Source organism: Nelusetta ayraudi, unplaced genomic scaffold, assembly GCF_046127955.1.
Source record: "Nelusetta ayraudi isolate G7.1 ecotype Tasmania unplaced genomic scaffold, CSIRO-AGI_Nayr_v1 ptg000128l, whole genome shotgun sequence".
Lineage (NCBI taxonomy): Eukaryota > Metazoa > Chordata > Actinopteri > Tetraodontiformes > Monacanthidae > Nelusetta > Nelusetta ayraudi.
Genome location: NW_027466178.1, coordinates 942,959 through 961,044, shown reverse-complemented (window position 1 = coordinate 961,044; position 18,086 = coordinate 942,959). Strand labels below are relative to the sequence as shown.

The following is an 18,086-nucleotide window of genomic DNA, read 5'->3' as shown; positions in this document are numbered from 1 at the left end:
GTGTGTGTGTGTGTGTGTGTGTGTGTGTGTGTGTGTGTGTGTTACCGTGGTGATATTGTTCAAACTTTGGTTGAGTCACCACCACCCCCCTCCCACTACCCCCCCTCCCCCCCACACACACATACACACACACACACACACACACACACACAGTTTTAGTGTAGCTGCTCCACAGCCTCCCTTAGCACCGGTGCTAAGCTAATAGAGGGTGCTAAACAAACAGAAGACAAACTCAAAGAGAGAGAGAGAGAGAGAGAGAGAGAGCTGCTTCCACACAGCCTCTTTTAGCATCGATGCTAAGGGAGGCTATGAAAACAGCTGATTTCCATAGCCTCCCTTAGCTTCGATGCTAAGCTAATAGAGGGGGCTAAGCAATCAGAACACACACACACACACACACACACACACACGCACACCATGGCTAAAAGCATGGCTAATTGCATGGTGTCTCCACCCTGTTCGGGTGTGACTCAGGGTGGGTGGGCTTAGTCAGGAAGTTCTGCAACTGTGTGAGAGAAAATCTTTGTGAGTTGACGTGTTGTTCTTCACTCTGTCTTCACCTCACTGCCTGCTCAGACGTGTCCCAGCACCAGCAACTCTCTCCCACAGGTTAGTTCAATTTACATATTTGAGAATCTGATTAATCTGATATTAAGAAGAAAGGTTGTTTTCTCTGTGTCTTAGTCTTAGTCTTGTCTCTTCTTGCGTGTGCATCACATTCTTTCTCCTGGGATTTTGCTCAGGAATCTCACAGCGGGACAAACAAACCGTCATTGTTTCTGTCTGACGTCTTGTTATTCAAACTCTGCCTTGATTTTTCTGCTTTTAACAAGAGAGAAGAACTATTGCTCTCAACCTTTCTTCTTCTTTTTAACCTTATCATCACTAACTGTTCATTATTCTGATTTTATCTGCAGCAGCTTTACAAATTCCCGAAGTAAAGCCTGATTTTGTTCATTTAACAAAACACACACACTTCTTTCTGCGAGCTCACGAGTTGCTACTTTACAGTTATCAAAGCGCAATGGACAGTTGAAGGCGACAACCACAGCTGGTTGTCTCTTCCTCATTTCATCCCCCTGCTGCTGATTTGTTTGCTTTCTGTTCTCTGTGACACCAAGGTATCATTACTCATTTTTTCTGTTTAACCAACAATTTGAAATGACATAATTAAGAAAAGAGCTTTTAAACATTTCATCTTCTTGCTGATTGGATAAATTATGGAATAAGTGGAAAGAAAAAAGAGGTCTCTTCCTAATGAAGAAACCCTCAAAACTTTCTGAGCTATTGTTCTCCACAGCCGCTAGATCACTGCTTCTCAAGCTTCTTTGGCCCAATAAAATAACATTTTTATCCATGGCACCCCTAAATTACAGTCTTAATTTTCACTCTCCGCAGTTTATGTTATGTTTGAGGTTTCTTTTACCATTGCATTTAGATTTTTGGTACATCCCTTTCTACCGTAGCTATTCTAAATTTATTAGATGACGACACTGAATTGTTTTTTTTCGGGTACATTTAACATAACTTATTCATTATTCATAAAGTCATTTCACATTACTCAAATATATTAATCAAATGTAAATGTAAATAATCGTCATTCAAATGTGAAAATATTTTAAGCGTAACATTTCTAGTCATAAAATAACACAAACCACATCTCTTGTACTTTGCCTCACAACTCACACACACACACACACACACACTGCTGAAAGCACCTGCTCATCCATTTGTCATTTAAAATATTAATTGCCTAAATAATATCATCATATCATATCAAGTTACACAGGAAAATTGCAGTCAGTTATCTAATTCAGGCATGGGCAAACTACGGCCTGAGGGCCATATGTGGCCCGTTAAGATTTTTAATCTGGCCTGCTGAACTTGAAGAAATGATATTGATAGCCATAAAATAGCTGTATTTCCTCCATGTGTTCAGTGTTTCTCACATTTTACAAGCCATTGTGGTGCCACCCCTCAAAAAATTTGCCCCCTGCCCCTCAACTACTCATTTGGCAGCATCCCTGGTCTGCTGGCACCCTCCTTGAGAAGCCCTGTGCTGGATAACAGACCAATGAGCACCGCTCACAACTCAGCAGTGTGACTGTGAGGGCAGCGAACTCTGTTAACTTTTTGAACAATATCAAACAAACGGAGGCGTGTTGTTTCACAAGAACCACCGTCCAGGTGCGAATGACTTAGCGCAGAGCTGCTGTTTGAGCAGAGGGAGACGTGGAGGAGTCAGCGGGTCGATCTCCCAGTATTCATCCTGAGCAGGAACCCGACTCTGGCCTCCACCCCGCCCCCGCCAGCAAGCAGCAGGTCCGCTTTCATCACAGAGGCTCCGGTTACCTGCCTCATATAGTCTAACCAGAGCAGGTGATTCCAAACACTCCACCTGGCCAGCAGCGCTCACGCACTCTCACACACTCCACTGGACACACAGAATGGATTCGGAGTCAGACAGCATGTTGCAGGTACCGGAGGAGATCATGCAGTTAAGTGGACCTTAGCTCTCCTTCTCTGAGCTCTTTACTTACTGATGCTGTGCTGTAACTGTGGAGAGAGAGCCGGCGCTGCCTCCAGCTCATTCCACCAGGCTCTGCTGCTGCCTTGAAACCATCGACTGTAACTGAAATGTGCTGATCTGCGGCAGAGGTTGCCGAGAAAAGTGAAGCTCAGAGCTGCAAATCTGCCGCTCACTTCCTGTGTGCCCGACCACAGTGAGGATGATTAGCAGTTAGAGCTCCTCCTGCAGCTTCCGATAGATAATATCCGGTATAGATAGAATGATGCCAAATAAAAAGGATATCTTATCTTCCCTTAATTCAACCAATGAAAGATTAATATTGAAGTTTGTGTATGCAGTTGCATTAAAATGCAACTCCAAGTTTGAAAAGAGTTCAAGTGTTCTCAAGCAGGATGGCTTGAAATCACTGAAAATATCTTAACGGCATTTTGCATTGTCTTGAACGTCTTTTTTTTTTATTGTACTTCTCATCACGTTAGTTCTTGGAAAAGGCCAGTGAAAAAAATCTGTCAACGTCAATGTTTCTTCTCAGCTCAGTGGCAAAGGCAGGAAAATATGTAGCAGCGATGGTCTTGTTTAGTACTTCCTGGTTGTAGCTTTAAAAAGACCCAAGTGGCCGTTGCTGCACTGCTAAATGTTGCAAGGATTTCACAACAGTTTACAGTGTCCCTTCACAGTAAAATACTGAATTGAGAATCTATAGCGAAATCACAATTTTCCTGTATGATTTCACAGTAAAATGTTGTATTTAGATTTCCTTTGAGATAGTTTTTTGACGCACTTCTGTTAACACAATAAATTACTGTAAAAAGTGCAAGTGAACAGGCAATTACTGTTTACAGTTAAGTACCGTGAATAATGACTACATGCTGCGACATCACAGTAATTTCATGGCATGGACGGTGTCAAAGCACAGTATGTAGTTGAAGTTTAACTCTAATTTACTGTCAAATATTTACAGTAAAATTACTGTGAAAGCAATGCAACTAGTTGCCAGTTATTCACTGTAAATTTACAGCCAAAACATTTACCGCGTGTACTCAACAATGTCCAGACCTCTGCATCCACACCAGGGATGACTTGGTGCAACAGCTCAGGTGTGTTGACGAGGTCTTGCTGCGTGTTGCGTAAACATGTGGTGTAACACTGTCTGAGGTAATTAAGAGCAGAGAAGCGCTGGTTGCTGTCAGCCCTGAGTGTAATGGCGCTTATCATCATCATCATCATGTGACCACATCCGCTGTCAGCAGCTGTGGTTTGGAGGCGTCTCACTTGACGTTCCTATTCTGGCTCCATTCAAGTCTTTCACACCACAGTCCCTTAATGTGTCCCACCAGCAGTCCACTGAGGAGTTAGTTTGTGCCTTCTCACACACTGATGCTGCTGACACTTTGATGGCCAGCGTCTTGTGACTCTGCATCAGCACTGAGCATCTTCTCCACCATGGAAACTGCATCACAACTTCCTGTTTTCCTCTTACTCTTCCTCTTCTTCTATCATCAACCATTCACATTTTGTTCTTACTCAACTTTGAGACCAGAGAGCTTTCTGACTGTCTGTCCTTTGTAACAGAACCTCACTGTCTCTCAGCAGCATGCTCCTCTTCAAGGCCGCACCCGGTCAGTTTGGCCCCGAGGTTCGCGACCAGGGCCTGTGGGTGTGGAGGGTGGAGAAGATGAAGGCCGTGCTGCTGGAGCCGTCGCTGGTGGGAGCTTTCTACAACGGAGACTCCTACCTGGTGCTGCACAACCCCCAAGAGGGCGACAGAGAACTGCACATGTGGATAGGTGAGGTACTGCGGCTTTAAAGGGGCGTGCCACCCAGCGACATGCATCAGCGAGACTCACTGAGCAGGTCATTGGTCAGAGGAGGAGAGGAGCAGGCAGAAATATGGAGATGATCAAAAATAATGTGATGTATTTCTTCTCTAATTGGTAGTGGTACAGCACTGCAGAGGTGGCAAAATTATTTACATTTTGTACTTAAGTGAAAGTATTGATACTTGTGTTGAAAAATACTCTGGTATAAGTGAAAGTACTGGAGGTTGAAAGTGATTTATTTTTGCCATTGATTAAACAATACATTTGTTGATAATTTTTGCAAAATTACAATGATGATATTGATTATTTTGCATCGTTATTAAGACCAATGGAGCCTTTGCTTTTGCAACTCCAAGAATTTAAAACAAGGATCTTTCATGTTAAGCATTATGATGACACTTTCTTGACATCAAGGAAAGTTCCTTGATTGTTTCTTTTTCTCAAATTAAAAACGACTGAAGGTCTGCTTAGAAACCTGATATATATTGAGCATTAAAACAACATCACAACAGTGGCCACATCTTCCTGTCGGCTCGTCTCCTGTTTCCCTGAGAGTCTCTGTTGTCCAGAGCTCCCTGCGCCGCTCTGTGCTGAAGCCAGTAGCTTCCCATCGGTGGTGATGACATGCGAGCCCCGGCGCTGACCTGCTGTGTCAGGAGATGGTGTGGGAGAGGCTGAAGGGGGGGTGGGAGGGGTTGGGCCCTGCATTAAAAATGCAGCAGGATTGTTGCAGCACTCGGATGAGACCGTTGTCTCCAGCTTGTAATCCAACTGTCACAGCTCAGGGAGCGCTCTCTCTCTCTCTCTCTCTCTCTCTCTCTCTCTCTCTCTCTCTCTCTCTCTCTCTCTCTCTCTCTCTCTCTGTCTCTCTGTTTCTCTCTCTGTCTCTCCCTCCTTCCCTCCCTCCCTCTCTCTCTCTCTCTCCCTCCCTCCCTTTCTCGCTCTCTCCCTCTCTCTCTCTCTCCCTCCCTCCCTCCCTCACGCTCTCTCTCCCTCTCTCTCTCTTTACCAATCACTCATCACTACTGTTCATACCAGTCATGTGGTGGTAGTAGCGGCTCCTCATGGCGAGCTGAGCCAAACCATCTGGTTGACCTGAAGGAACCTGAAGCAACCTGGAATTCCAGGCTCCAGTTCACGACTCGTCTCCTCTGCAGCAGAGCGTCGTGACTCTCTCTTTAGTTTTCAATGCGGTGCCTCTCTGATGCTGCGCAGGTGAGAAGTCATCGAGTGACGAGAGCGTGGCGTGCGCCATGCTGGCCACCCAGCTGGACAACTTCCTGGGCGGAGAGCCCATCCAGCACCGGCAGCTCCAGGGCAATGAGACCTGCGAGTTCATGGCTCTGTTCCCCAGAGGAGTGAGCTACAAGGTGAGGCCTCACTCGCTCTGCACTGGGTATTCATGGTCCTTCTCCTGGGAAAGTCATTCAAGTAGAATGGAAAAATAGAATGAAAATATGGCAGAAATTCAGAGGTTGTTTATTGCAGCATTTCTCAATTGTTGGGTCGCAGCTTCTTGGGCAGCTTCCCTTTTTTCTTTTCTTTTTTTTAAGGGGGTACTTTTAGAATATATCCAGATATATAAAGTATAAATAACCATTTAAATATTAAAACAAAAATCCCTTTCCTGCACTGACAGAGACGTTAGTTGCATGTCAACTTGCTATTTTTGCCATCAGGACGGCGGTGTCGAGTCGGGCTTCAGGAAGACTCAGGGCTCCGGGACGGTGCAGCACCTCTACCAGATCAAAGGCAAACGCAACATCCGAGCCAAGGAGGTGGAGCTGTCGTGGAGCAGCTTCAATAAGGGAGACTGCTTCATCCTGGACCTCGGCCAGGTAAGGAGCAGCCAGGTGGGATGGAAAACACCATGCCAGTGGAAATGATGAAGACGAGTGTTCTCCTGCCTCTCCAGACCATAGTGTCGTGGACCGGCTCGCAGGCCAACGTCTTCGAGAAGCAGAAAGTGTGTGAGATCGCCTCACTGATCCGGGACACCGAGAGGCACGGCAAGGCCCGCATCGTGGATGCCAGCGAGGGGGAGGAGCCTGAGGAGATGATCAAGGTCAACACACGCCTTTCATTTGAAAATCCAGGTGTTTGGAGAAGTCCAGGGATGTTTGCTTTGCTGTGATCTCTTCAGTGATCCTGTTGGAGAGGCTCAGCTAACTGCCCTTGAATGAAAAACGGGCCAGCAGCACTCAAGCGTCCATCTCCAGAAATCTTTTATAATGATCTCACTGCTTTTCCGTCAAGTCTCGATCAAAACACATTTGTATTTGATCCAAGACGCCTGTCACTGAGATCATTATGAAAGATTTCATGAGATGGACCCTCGAGTTTTGCTGGCCAGTTTTCATTTTTTCGGATTGAATTATCTGGGCCTTGCACCTCTTCAATATTTTTTATTTGATAGATAGATGAATTGTGTTTTATTGTCATTGCGCAACAATTTTCAACGGAATCGTGGCAGCGAAGTTCATCTTCTTCTCATCCCTGATCCAGTCACGCTGATGTTCTTCCCCTCTGCTGCGGCGTCTTTCTGACTTGCATGTTTGTGAGCAGGTCCTGGGTCCAATGCCGGCGCTGGCTGAGAGCACGCCAGAGGACGACAGAGTAGCAGACACCTCCAACGTGGCCTCCCTCTACAAGGTCGGTGCAAGGTCACATCACCTGTTCCTTCTCCAGTGGCCATTTGTCCATTCCATTGATCTTGTCCTTCATATCCAAACTTAACAAACAAAATCAAATGAATCAGAAGAGTCAGGCTTATTCTTCCGTTGCCAAACAAATGAACAAACAATGGCTGCTGTTGCTGCTTTGTAGAACCATATACAGTATATAGATTACAGATTGTGGCCCAGCTATAAGATACCTATAGAATAATTCATAAGTATTCACATTAACTCAAATAACAACAAATATTATGATCAAACTAAAGGTATATTAAACAAGCCAAACAAAACTAAATAATTAAATACTACAAAAATGACAAGTACCTCCAACACACTCCATTGAACATCAAGTTGTGAATGCGTCTCCTTCCAACTGGTCAGGTGTCCGACGCCACGGGTTCCATGACGGTCACCAAGGTGTGTGAGAAGAGTCCGTTTGGGAAGGAGCTGCTGGTCCGGGAGGACTGCTTCATCCTGGACAATGGCGCCAACGGGAAGATCTTCGTCTGGAAAGGTCCATATACAGTCTTTAGTCAGAATGCTCCTAGATAAGGGGCGGCGGACACACTGTTCACCATGTCGTGCTTCAATCAGGAAACGGAGCAAATGCTGAGGAGAAGCAGTCGGCCCTGAAGATGGCAGACAAATTCATCGATCAGATGAATTATCCCAGGATGAAAACTCAGGTTTGTCCCCCTCCGAGCGCTCCGATCTTTCGTTAACACCTCTCAGATGTTATTGTGACCTGCTGGTACTGACTGTGCTGCAGGTGGAGATCCTGCCGCAGGGAAAGGAGACCATCATCTTCAAGCAGTTCTTCAAAAACTGGAACTAAACATTTCAACAGAGGAATTAGTTGCCTGTGCATATATAAATATGCAACGTAGTACACTTTTTTTTTTAACATGCATTTCATATGTATATATTTGTAAGGTAATGTGCTGATGAAGCACATAGAGCTTATTTTAGATTTTTGGTAGAGACAGAGACGTGATGCCACTTTTATATTTAAAAATTTTCTTGTGCTAGTTCCTTCCTAAGAATATTGACAGAGAAGTCATGAGTTTGAATTTGATTTTTTTTTTTTTTTTTTTTTTTTACATCATTCATTGTTGTGATTTGCCCGCATCTGAAAAATAAACCTGAAACGACAACACAGGGAGAACTTCCAGTTTTGCTTTATTATGGCCTCTTAAGAAGAGAAGTAACTTTATTGATCCCCTCGGCGAAATAGCTCGTTGTTGACGTTGACACTTGAAATGTGCAGTTTCCTTTCTGTTGAAGTGGCTCTGAGATTATCAGCTGCTTTGCTCCATCTGCACCGTATCTTCTCAACATCCTGCCACTAATATGGTTTTTAGATAAACAATCACAAGAATTTAACTTCACAGAAGCCCTGATGTCTCTAATCAGAAACTAGCATGTTGTGTTCCAGAGATAATCAATATCTGATCAGGTTGTTTGTTGTTGCATTTTTTTTTTAAACACAGACAAACAGCCATGTGCTGGAATGTTGATGGAGAATACCAAGTCCACCGGCGACAAGAAGTTTACAGCATTTCTTAGAATTAGCATATTTCTACCTGTTTGTAGCGTTGTCTTGATTAATCTGCTCACATCATTTCAGGATAAAGTGTGTGTGTGTGTGTGTGTGTGTGTGTGTGTGTGTGTGTGTGTGTGTGTGTGTGTGTGTGTGTGTGTGAGGTACATATGACATTGGTTCTTGATTGTTCATTCATTCATTCATCTTCTATACCCGCTTATTCCTATTCAGGGTCACGGGGCTCTGCTGGAGCCTCTCCCAGCTGTCTTAGGGCGAAGGCAGGGTGACACCCTGGACAAGTCGCCAGTTCATCGCAGGGCGGTTGTTGATTGTCTTCTATCTATAAATGTTGAGCTCCCAGCAATACATCTCTCTTGCAGAGCCACGGACTGTAAGCATCACAACTCGCAGCAAAGACCTTTCCTCCTCCCCGCAGGTCTGCACAGTCCCTGTCCTCAGCATCCCACTCCACCTTCACACACCTGGCAAACATGACGACAAAATATTTGCCAAGAAAATATTTAGCATCTATTTATCATTTTTACAGGAATATCACATTTCACCATTTGACTGGAAATGTAATTACTGGACACACGTAGGGCAAGTAAACAAACTATTTCTAGACCCACATCACTTCAAGTCCTTATCTTCCGTGTAACATTCCTCAGTTCAAGATTAGCATCTGTTTGTGTGCTTTCACTACTGCATGCATGTTTCTGGCAAATCAGCTCAACAGAATCTACCCAAATGTGATCGTTACAAAACGTCATATTCATGCTCACATATTCATTCATTCTTAACAAGCTCAGAATTTGTGAACTCACGGCATGTGGTGCTGGAGGTGTGAGCCGTCCAGCCACAGCCAATGACCCTCCTGCAGGGCGTCCGTCAGTCCCACCCACAGGAAGGGAACCCTTGAGAACTTCCTCATCACCGTCTGGATATAGTCCTGAGGAGGAAGTGGGGACATGAGAATGTACATGTTGTCTCCCACAGTGCAGTTCCACACGTGCAAACTCTTCTATTCTCTTCTGTTTCAGGCTAAACTAATAAACTGGTTCCGTCTCCTGGTGTGAACCCAAAATCTAGTTACGAATTTGTTGGGTTTTCAAAGACATTCATACAAGTTGATTTGCATTTTCTCAAAGGGATGTTTTCTCCACGTCAGTCAGTCTGATCTAAACTCTTAACATTTCCCTCTTTCAATGGATTCTACCATCTCAGCAGCGTCTGTGATGACAGCCAGTCTGCTGCCCTGCTGTCGACAGAACTCAGCACTCTGGTTCCACTGACGGTCCTCCAGCAACCCCACCGAGAAGAAGAAGCAGCGGCCGCTCCACCAGGACCAGCCTGCAGGACACGAGTCCACGCTGGAGTCTGTGGAGGAGAGATCAGAGTTGATCTGGACCTGAGAGACAAGACACCGAGTGAATAGATGGTTGTTTCAAAAGGGGAAATGCAAAAATAACCTCCAATGGCAGCATGCAGCATCACCTCGAGGTCGTCTTCCGGTCTTTCACACTGCTGCTCTTCACTTCCTGACACCTCAGTGGTCTGAGCCACTCCAGCTACCAGTGGACAAACAACAAGATGCAGCAAGTGACGAAGAAGCTGTTGCATTGTGGGTGAAATTATTAATGAACGACAGTGTAGGCACAACCTAGCAGCTGCAGAGTGGCTATGATGGCAAACATGAACTTGGACAAGATAGAAAAAGTAAAAGAAATCTTTGTGTTGCTGAATTCAATCTGAAAAGCTTTAAAATAAAATGGAATGGAAAATTAAAACATTAAATGGCCACCAAGGCCATTTTAGTTTCAGAAGAAGGTTTTTTTTGTCGGTATGTGGCGCTTTGGAGCCGCTACAGTTCTCATTTTTGCATTTTTGCATTTTTCCCCATCCCCCCGAAACGTCGGGGGGATGGGGAAGTCACAAACGAAGAAGAAGAAGAAGAAGAAGAAGAGGAAGAGGAAGAGGAAGATTTTTAGATTTTTACAACCATACTTTATACACTAAAACAAACGGATGCATATTTTTCACATAAGCCTCTGTTCCACTAAAATTAGCGGGATGTCACCATGTTTTTGGACGCGAGACGTCGCGGAAGCGATCGGCATTGAGTTCCGTGTCCACGCACCAAACCCAGCGGGGTGTGTCTCCCCCCCGCCCCCCCCGCCGGCAAGCTGCACCCCGTCCGCTTTCACCGCTGCGTGTCTGCTGACGTCGTCGCGCTGAGATCGCACGATGAAAGTTCTCCAGAATTCAAAAGTCCGGCGGTGGCCAGTGTTCTTAGTTGTTGGCCACTTTTGGCTGTAGTGGAACGATGACGTCGTTGCCGCCAGACTTGAACCTCCGCGGCCGCTTCCCGCCGTGCAGCGATTGTTTGGGCCTTTTTCGGTCCATTTTGTGCGCGAGCAGCGGGCGAAACAGCCAGAGGACAACGAACAATTACCGAGCGCTGATGAAATCATCGAAAACTTTTGCGTCAGTACTTGGCGTTGTCCCGGGTGTCCCAATTCCATCGCAAGCCGATTGGTGTGGAGCCGATTTTGACCCGGGTCGCTTGCCGGGTTGTTTGACCCGTTTTGTCGCGCAACAGCGCGGCTCGGCGAGCAGATTCCACCGCCACCAAATGCCAATTATTTGAAAAAAAAAAAAAAAAAAACACCACGTTTTTTGGCCAGTGGGAATTGGGGCTAAAGACACATTTATGGCTAAATAAATAAGTAAATAAACAAAAACAATCGAACGAAGAAGAAGAAGAGCTGCTGGGGCTCAGTCCCTAATTAGAAGTAGTGTGTGTGTGTGTGTGTGTGTGTGTGTGTGTGTGTGTGTGTGCGTGCGCGCGCGCTCCACTCACCACCAAAGCCCAGGCTCCAGAACAGTCCGATGAGCAGGACTGCAGCAGCAGCAGCAGATAGAACTCCACACATCACCAGCTGACCACTTCTGCCAAGTCCTTCGTCCAACACAAAACGTCATGAACATCACAGAGACACTCTCACCCGCCAGGTCTTTACCTTGCATTGTACTTTCTCCCCGGACCTCTGACCCCTATTGGATAAAAGCTGATGGTTTATGTGTTAGTGCCGTAGTTCAGAGAGTGAAGTGACCTGCAGCTGCCTCCAGCTCCTCCTCCTCTCCTCCAGGCTCCATCTCCCACGTCGTCATGCCTGGACCTTTACTTCAGCTCAATGAAAATGCCCCTTCCTCATTTTTTTGCTCTTATTACCCAAAAGGAGGAAGCTGGTGACAAAGTTCACAAACACCATGTTGCTAATATTTCAGACAGCAGCGTCTCAGAGCTCAAAGGAGTGAAATGTGACAAGAACAAGAAGCCGACTAAACGTCCCAAACTCTCAAACACCCGTGTTTATTGCTCAATACACGATCAAATCTACATTTCTGTTCCTTTGTATGGGCACACATCCACATCCACATCCACATCCACACACTCAGTTTTCACTCTGTTGCTCTTCCAGCTCCCAGAAAATGTTCTCGCCAAACTCTTTGTCGAACAAAGCGTACAGCTGGGAAGGGATGTGGAGAAAAGGAACAACATTAGTCATATTCTTGCATATTCAAAAGAAATGATGTATATATATATATATATACAATGCATCATCCAACAACCATATTCGTGCTGTTGTGTTTGTCTGGTGGGCGCCTGGAGCAGCGGCAGCTACCTGCTTGAAGACGTCATCCCTGGTGCTGCGTCTGTCACACAGCAGGATTTGTGCTGAGGAGCACAGCATGGACAGGCTGACCTCTATCTTATCTGGAACTGAGGAACAGAAATGAAAGCATGAAGAGGATGCAGAATGAGGAAGCGTCTCCAGTTTACAGGTCAGACGTCTGCCAACACTTTAGGATAGTGTTTGTGTCCGGTGGAAACACAACAAGCTTTAGATGATTTATTATAAGTATTTACTATAGCAACACATGACTTTATTTGGACACAATATAACATCATATTGGGTTTTTTTTCTCTTATTGATATTTCTTATTACATATCTACTGCCTACTTTTGCACCCAGTCTCTACTTGTACACATTGAGTTGGAGTTGCAACGAAGAGCAAAGTTCCCTTGGGGATGAACAAAGTATTGTGATTGTGATTCTGGTGAAGCAGAACCCTTTGCAGCATTCAATTGTGTGTCTGATTGTTGTACGTCTTGATTGTTTTTCACTATTCAGCTCCACATCAACTCTGAAAATATACATTAGATTTATAGATTTAAAGACCTATCAATTACCAATGCATCTCTACAGAGTCCAGCAGCCAAACCGGCATTTTTCAACTATGTCACATTACACTGAATATATAAACTGGCATTATCTGTGAGTTTTTAGTGTGTGATGATCCCTGTGAGTCTCACCGGTGCTGTGTAAACAGTAGACTGGAACGCTGAACACTCCGTTCACCACGCTTCGCAACTCCAGCTGGTACCTGGTGCCAGACTTCAGGTCTGAGAAGGTGTGGCTTTTCATGTTGCGCACCGTCTCAGAGTGACTGTAGCCCCTGAAGTCGGAGCTGATCCTCAGAGAGTAGCTGAACTCTTCAGAGTCTGGCGGCGGCGTCCCGGTGAAGGTGATTTGGTCATGGTCAACGGAGACAACCCTGATGTCTGAAGGGGGGAGCGGCGCTGAACACAACCACACGCAGAATGTTAGAATAAAAGAGTACTAGTACTACTGTAGTGCACCATTTGCATACTGCAGTGCATCATGAGAATCATATGAACGAGCAGAAACACAGAATCACAGCAGATCACAGTGCAGTCATCATTGCTGTGTGTGTTGTTGCGATGGTTGCTGTGGAGATGGTGGTGGTGCAGGAGACTCACTGGTGTAAATGGAGGCCTCCACAGACGGACCCGTCAGCCCTCCAATCACCATGGAGACGCTGACCGTGTAACTGACTCCCCTCTTCAGCCCACTGAATTGCACACTGGACTCCAGCAGCTTCTGCAACACCTCCACCTGATTGCCGCGGAGCTGCAGCTCCACGTTGAAGGAGGATTGCTCGGCCACCAGGGGGCTCCAGTTGGCCATGAGGGAGCTCTCGTTGGTGAGCAGGGTCAGGTTAGAAACTGGTCCAGGAACTGGAGGGAGAGTCACAGTACTGAGACTCACTCAACACAGTGGGGGAGTCTCTGTGATCCGCAGCTATTCGCTGTAGAACCACTGGAAAAGGTCCTGAATGACAATACAGCCACTAAAAAATGCACAAAGATAATTATCAGTCTGTTTTGTGACACATCGCTCTCTTTCCCGTTTAAAAATGTGATTAAAATGATGGTTTATCTTTTGATATGTTATTATTTATTCATTTTCTTTATTTGGTCAGTTCATTAAAGTCCAACTGTAAATGACTGTTAACATATCTTGTGTTGCTTACAGTACATTTACATGTAGACAATGACACCATCAGTCTTTTACGATGTCACTTCTATGTGGATGCTGGATGCTTAAATGCGTGACTGAGCCAGATGGAGCTTCTGGTTCTGTCTTGTTTTGAAGCAGCAGCAGATAAATGGACAGATGTACAGCGGCTGGGAGGAGGAGGAGGGGGACTCAGAGTATAGAACTAGAATAAACTAGACTCCACCCCTGGCTCAACACAGACAGGAAGTTGTGAGTGATGCTGCAGGACACCATGGACACTCAGTTACCGGTGTAGCTGAGAATGGTCACAGTCTCTCCTGTATTGTTTCCAGCCAAGGCCGTCACACTGAGGTTGACCTGGATGGCCGAGGGCAGGCCACGCACCCTCGCCTCGGTTTGGCTCACCGTCTCATTAAACAACATGCTGACGGAGAGAAGAACATGCTTTGTCAGTGCTGAGCAAAAGATTTTCCAAGGAGTCTCATAATAAGTTTTCATGGAGGAGAAAACAGATTTCAAAGGGTTACAGCTTAATTCAAAGCATATTGTGTCACTGAAGACAATGAAATGAAATAATAGACGGAGCCAGTCACACCAAAGAACAATAGAGCTCTCAGCTTTGGTGGCCACTCCTGGATATAGAAGCTAAATCACTGTGTTTCTAAAGCAAATTAATCATGACATACCAATCACCGGAGATACACAACAACTGTATGAGGCATCATATCAGAGACTGAGAGATAAGACACATAAACCTTCCAGCCATTTCAATAAGCTTAAGGAAGGAAGGATTAGTGGCCACTGAGGATTCATTTAATGAATGTTTTGAACTACGAGGTTACTTGAAACAGCCAGCAGCAAACAGCGGTTCTTCTCATCTTTATGGTGTCATTGCAGATGTTCTTACTGCTGGTTGCTCTTGGCCTCCACTCTGAAGTGTGTGGCCTCGCCGACCTCCACCTTCCAGGTGAGCAGCATGAAGCTGTTGGTGTTGTCAGACACTCTCAGCTCCGCCACCTCCGCTGGCTCTGGAACACAAAACATGGAGTCAGGTCTTCACACAGAAGGTAGAAACTTCTGCGCGGCTATGTGGTTCTCGTCACGTCAGCCCACTTGTGAAGGCGGTGATTGTGGACTCTGCGCTCAGATTCTTTGCATCTTGCACTCCTGACTGGACCCTGATGGTGTATGAGCATCCAGGGGTCAGACCCTCCACCTGGACATCCTCCAGGAGGCTCTTTATCCTCCTGCCATCCACCTCCACCCAGTAGAAATCCACCTTTCCAGAGGGTTTGGTCCACACCAGTGACAGAGAGTTCTCAGTCACCATAGAAACGTCGAGGTTCTCCACTTTGTTTGGAACTTTGGACAAGAGCAGAAATGTTGTTTGTCGATTAATTGTAAAAGTCATAGTATGATTTGGTTTAAAAATGAATTGTGCTTAATGTTCCATTTGAAGCAGAGAAGTCAAATATATACACACATATATATATATGTATATATACATATATATATATATAATTATTTTTTTATTTAAAAAAAAAAATAAAAAAAGGAAAAAAAACATCTTATAAAAGCACAAGAACTCTTCATTCCATCTTGGCCAATAATAAAAGCAATAATGGACACAGATCGCTTATTATTCACTCTCTAATTCTCCATTCCCTCATGTGTAATTAGAGTGAAGCTTCACATTTAGTTTAAATCAAAGCCCATTCTGTCATCAGACCATTAACTCAAACATGGATTTAGAATGAAATCAGTGACCTGATGATGAATAATCTCCCAGAAGATCCTGCAACTCGCAGCTCATTGAACAGCAGTGCACAAACACTGCTTTCAATTATTGGGATGAGGCCAAAAGTTTACATCTTAAAAGAATAAGGCTGAGTTCATTTTATTCTTGATACACAGTATTTCCTTCCCTCATCAGGCACACTGCACATGGAATGCATTTTAAAATGTGTGAACCCAGGCAGAAAACACAATGAATTATTGTCTCAAAGTGTAAGTGAATCTAATGAGAGTATTTCTTCTGGACCTACTGATGCTGAAGGAGATCTCAGCAGGGTTCAGCTCTTGGTCGCACTTGATGGGAACCACCTTGACAGAGTGTGAGGTACCAGGCATCAGGCCGTTTAGATCTGAGCTGGTGCCCTTCACTGTGAGGCTCTGGCTGCCTCGGACCTCCAGCCGGTAGTGGGAGATGTTCCCCGGCCCGGCCAGCCAGGAGAGGGCGACACTGCTGGCATTCAGCGTGGTTACAGTCACACGGCCAAAGAAACGCTCTGAGAGGAAATATGGAGGGATTACCAATGTTTTAACAACAGAAAAGTTTGAAGAAGAACAATACTTTCATTAAACGTTTCCTTTAGTTTTCCTATTTTAAACCTGCAGATTAGTTTATAATAATTTCCAAGAGGAATTTTATGTTTTTTGTCAGATTTTTAATATTTTCTTTGATAAAGAAACTAGATATCATATTTTCAATTTCTTTTCAGGCCCAGTTTTACGGGGATATTAAAAATTTACAGGAAACATTTTGTCCTAGTTTGAGTTGCATTAAAATCCTTAAATGGATCCAAATATTTTCTTTTATTATAAGTAAATAAATATTTTATTTTATTTCTTTTTGGGGCAGGAGGCATTGCTCTTTTCTAATGACCTTCATAGCAAATGAAAGGCAGAGATTCCTGGCAGTTCCTCTCCACCCAGACTCCCAAGGTGAGCATGGCCACACAGGAAGTGTTCAATGTGACCAAGGCTTCAGTGCCGGGGCTCCAGTTCTGAAAGGTGAGTGGATCCCCATTGGCCCAGCGGGACCAGGTGTTGTTCTTCTTTTGAAGGCCGATCCAGGAGGTGTGGGACACTTTGTTAGCGATGACCACGTTGTTGTCGGCGCTCACCGTCACCAGATCTTTGAAACAGCCCTGACAGACAGACAGAGGGTTGATGGCTCACAGTCATATTTGCTTATATTCACTTATTGGGAGAGGAGTTAAAAGATTTCAGCCTGTCAACCTGGCAGTGATTCCTGGCCTGCTCCCAGGCGAGGTGGGTGTTGATCAGGAAGTCATCTCGCTCCACAGCGCTGCAGATTAGCATCAGAGCTGCAGGGATCAGCAGAACCAATCAGTTGGAGCATGACACTCAACTTGTCCTCAATACAATCTTTCTGACATACTATATGTTCCAAAATGGAAGAGTTAATGGTAATATTTCTTTTGCCATTATGATAAAAAATATTCTGCAATTTGAGAGATGTGACAAACTTTAAAATTGCCATCATTTGGAACAGAAGTGTAAAGGAACCATCACCACTCGATCAAATCAGTTTGATGGGAAGCTGCACCCACAAACATTCAGAGTTGCTACGAACCATCTAGAAGGTTTGATTACAGAGACCCAGCTGCCACATAACTGACCCGTTAGTGAAGAGGGTGGAATAACATTTCATGTTTTCACATATTTACATCCCTAAAGAATAACTCCATCATTAAGAGGTACACATTCGCTCTTGGCTGTAAATGTCAGTTCTTTTTAATTTTTTTTCAGTGTATGTACATTAGATGATTCTACAGTATACTTTTTTACTTTTATATTGTTGAGACTTGTTATATGTGCTGTGATGAACATCCCTGTTTCTGTAACAAGGTCATTTCCCTTCAAGGATGAACTTCTGTTTATCAAATTCAAAAACACTTTTTAAAAAAAAAAAGAATAATTGTTACTACACAGTTAATCTCCACCTCCTCAATACTGCATTTGTAATGATGAATCATGAAAAGGACTCACCCCAAGAAACAAGAACACACACTTTGTTTTCCACCGTGCATCTTCCCATGTTGAAACCCTAAAAACTCTTAACAGCAGCTTCGGTTCATTACAATTTTTTTCAGGATTCAAGAAAAGGTTTCGTGAAACTTGCAGTGAAGCCTGCACAGACTGACACTCTCTCCTGGGACGGTAACACCACCTTCATCAATCCACTGGACTAACTAACCACACATTTGACTGGAAACACTGGCTTCTTTCAATATGAACAGCGACACATTTCCATGACGTGTAGTTTACATCTGTCCAAACAACAAAATGCAAAACAGCGGTGATGAAAAAACAAAACAAGAACGC

At 44.6% G+C, this 18,086-nt stretch overlaps 3 protein-coding genes and 1 long non-coding RNA gene across 5 annotated transcripts; 1 reads left to right on the top strand and 3 right to left on the bottom strand.

Moving 5' to 3' along the window:
- The first annotated feature begins 451 nt into the window (after positions 1–451).
- Positions 452–8,183, top strand: capgb (capping protein (actin filament), gelsolin-like b). Of its 2 annotated transcripts, none has more exons than XM_076050662.1 (9): positions 452–609; positions 4,121–4,322; positions 5,571–5,720; positions 6,030–6,188; positions 6,266–6,415; positions 6,916–7,002; positions 7,407–7,539; positions 7,620–7,711; positions 7,795–8,183. In XM_076050662.1, exons 2-9 carry the CDS (start codon positions 4,125–4,127, stop codon positions 7,858–7,860), a joined length of 1,035 nt encoding a protein of 344 aa, XP_075906777.1. In that variant the 5' UTR covers positions 452–609; positions 4,121–4,124; the 3' UTR covers positions 7,861–8,183. The 2 variants fall into 2 exon arrangements, with proteins under 2 accessions (XP_075906777.1, XP_075906778.1); XM_076050663.1 differs by having other exon boundaries at positions 478–609; positions 4,124–4,322.
- LOC142904519 (uncharacterized) lies at positions 5,809–7,473 on the bottom strand. Its single transcript, XR_012929417.1, has 2 exons — positions 7,350–7,473; positions 5,809–7,068 (listed from the first exon to the last, which is right to left on the bottom strand). It is a non-coding gene; the product is annotated as an uncharacterized LOC142904519 (long non-coding RNA).
- Positions 8,184–8,187: 4 nt separating the features above from the next.
- On the bottom strand, positions 8,188–11,808 carry LOC142904517 (CD209 antigen-like protein C). Its single transcript, XM_076050664.1, has 7 exons — positions 11,682–11,808; positions 11,429–11,527; positions 10,038–10,136; positions 9,785–9,945; positions 9,393–9,517; positions 8,902–9,050; positions 8,188–8,756 (listed from the first exon to the last, which is right to left on the bottom strand). The coding sequence occupies exons 1-6, from the start codon at positions 11,737–11,739 to the stop codon at positions 8,909–8,911; spliced, it is 684 nt and encodes a 227-aa protein (XP_075906779.1). The 5' UTR covers positions 11,740–11,808; the 3' UTR covers positions 8,188–8,756; positions 8,902–8,908.
- A 136-nt stretch (positions 11,809–11,944) lies between these two features.
- On the bottom strand, positions 11,945–18,036 carry LOC142904514 (receptor-type tyrosine-protein phosphatase eta). The gene is made up of 11 exons (XM_076050659.1): positions 17,751–18,036; positions 16,977–17,065; positions 16,621–16,885; positions 16,001–16,243; positions 15,069–15,317; positions 14,863–14,983; positions 14,243–14,379; positions 13,415–13,672; positions 12,947–13,213; positions 12,255–12,352; positions 11,945–12,098 (listed from the first exon to the last, which is right to left on the bottom strand). Exons 1-11 carry the CDS (start codon positions 17,797–17,799, stop codon positions 12,024–12,026), a joined length of 1,851 nt encoding a protein of 616 aa, XP_075906774.1. The 5' UTR covers positions 17,800–18,036; the 3' UTR covers positions 11,945–12,023.
- Between the last annotated feature and the right edge of the window lie 50 nt (positions 18,037–18,086).

Coding starts and splice junctions, on each gene's coding strand:
- LOC142904517 (XM_076050664.1), bottom strand. CDS start 11,739: ATGACGACGTGGGAGATGGAGCCTGGAGGAGAGGAGGAGGAGCTGGAG. Junction 10,137..11,428: donor CTGGAGCCTGGGCTTTGGTG/GTGAGTGGAGCG, acceptor GTCCACTGGTAG/CTGGAGTGGCTCAGACCACT. Junction 9,946..10,037: donor GCTGCATGCTGCCATTGGAG/GTTATTTTTGCA, acceptor TCTCCTCCACAG/ACTCCAGCGTGGACTCGTGT.
- capgb (XM_076050662.1), top strand. CDS start 4,125: ATGCTCCTCTTCAAGGCCGCACCCGGTCAGTTTGGCCCCGAGGTTCGC. Junction 6,189..6,265: donor TCATCCTGGACCTCGGCCAG/GTAAGGAGCAGC, acceptor CTGCCTCTCCAG/ACCATAGTGTCGTGGACCGG. Junction 7,540..7,619: donor GAAGATCTTCGTCTGGAAAG/GTCCATATACAG, acceptor TGCTTCAATCAG/GAAACGGAGCAAATGCTGAG.
- LOC142904514 (XM_076050659.1), bottom strand. CDS start 17,799: ATGGGAAGATGCACGGTGGAAAACAAAGTGTGTGTTCTTGTTTCTTGG. Junction 16,886..16,976: donor AGGCCAGGAATCACTGCCAG/GTTGACAGGCTG, acceptor TCTGTCTGTCAG/GGCTGTTTCAAAGATCTGGT. Junction 16,244..16,620: donor GCCTTTCATTTGCTATGAAG/GTCATTAGAAAA, acceptor ATTTCCTCTCAG/AGCGTTTCTTTGGCCGTGTG.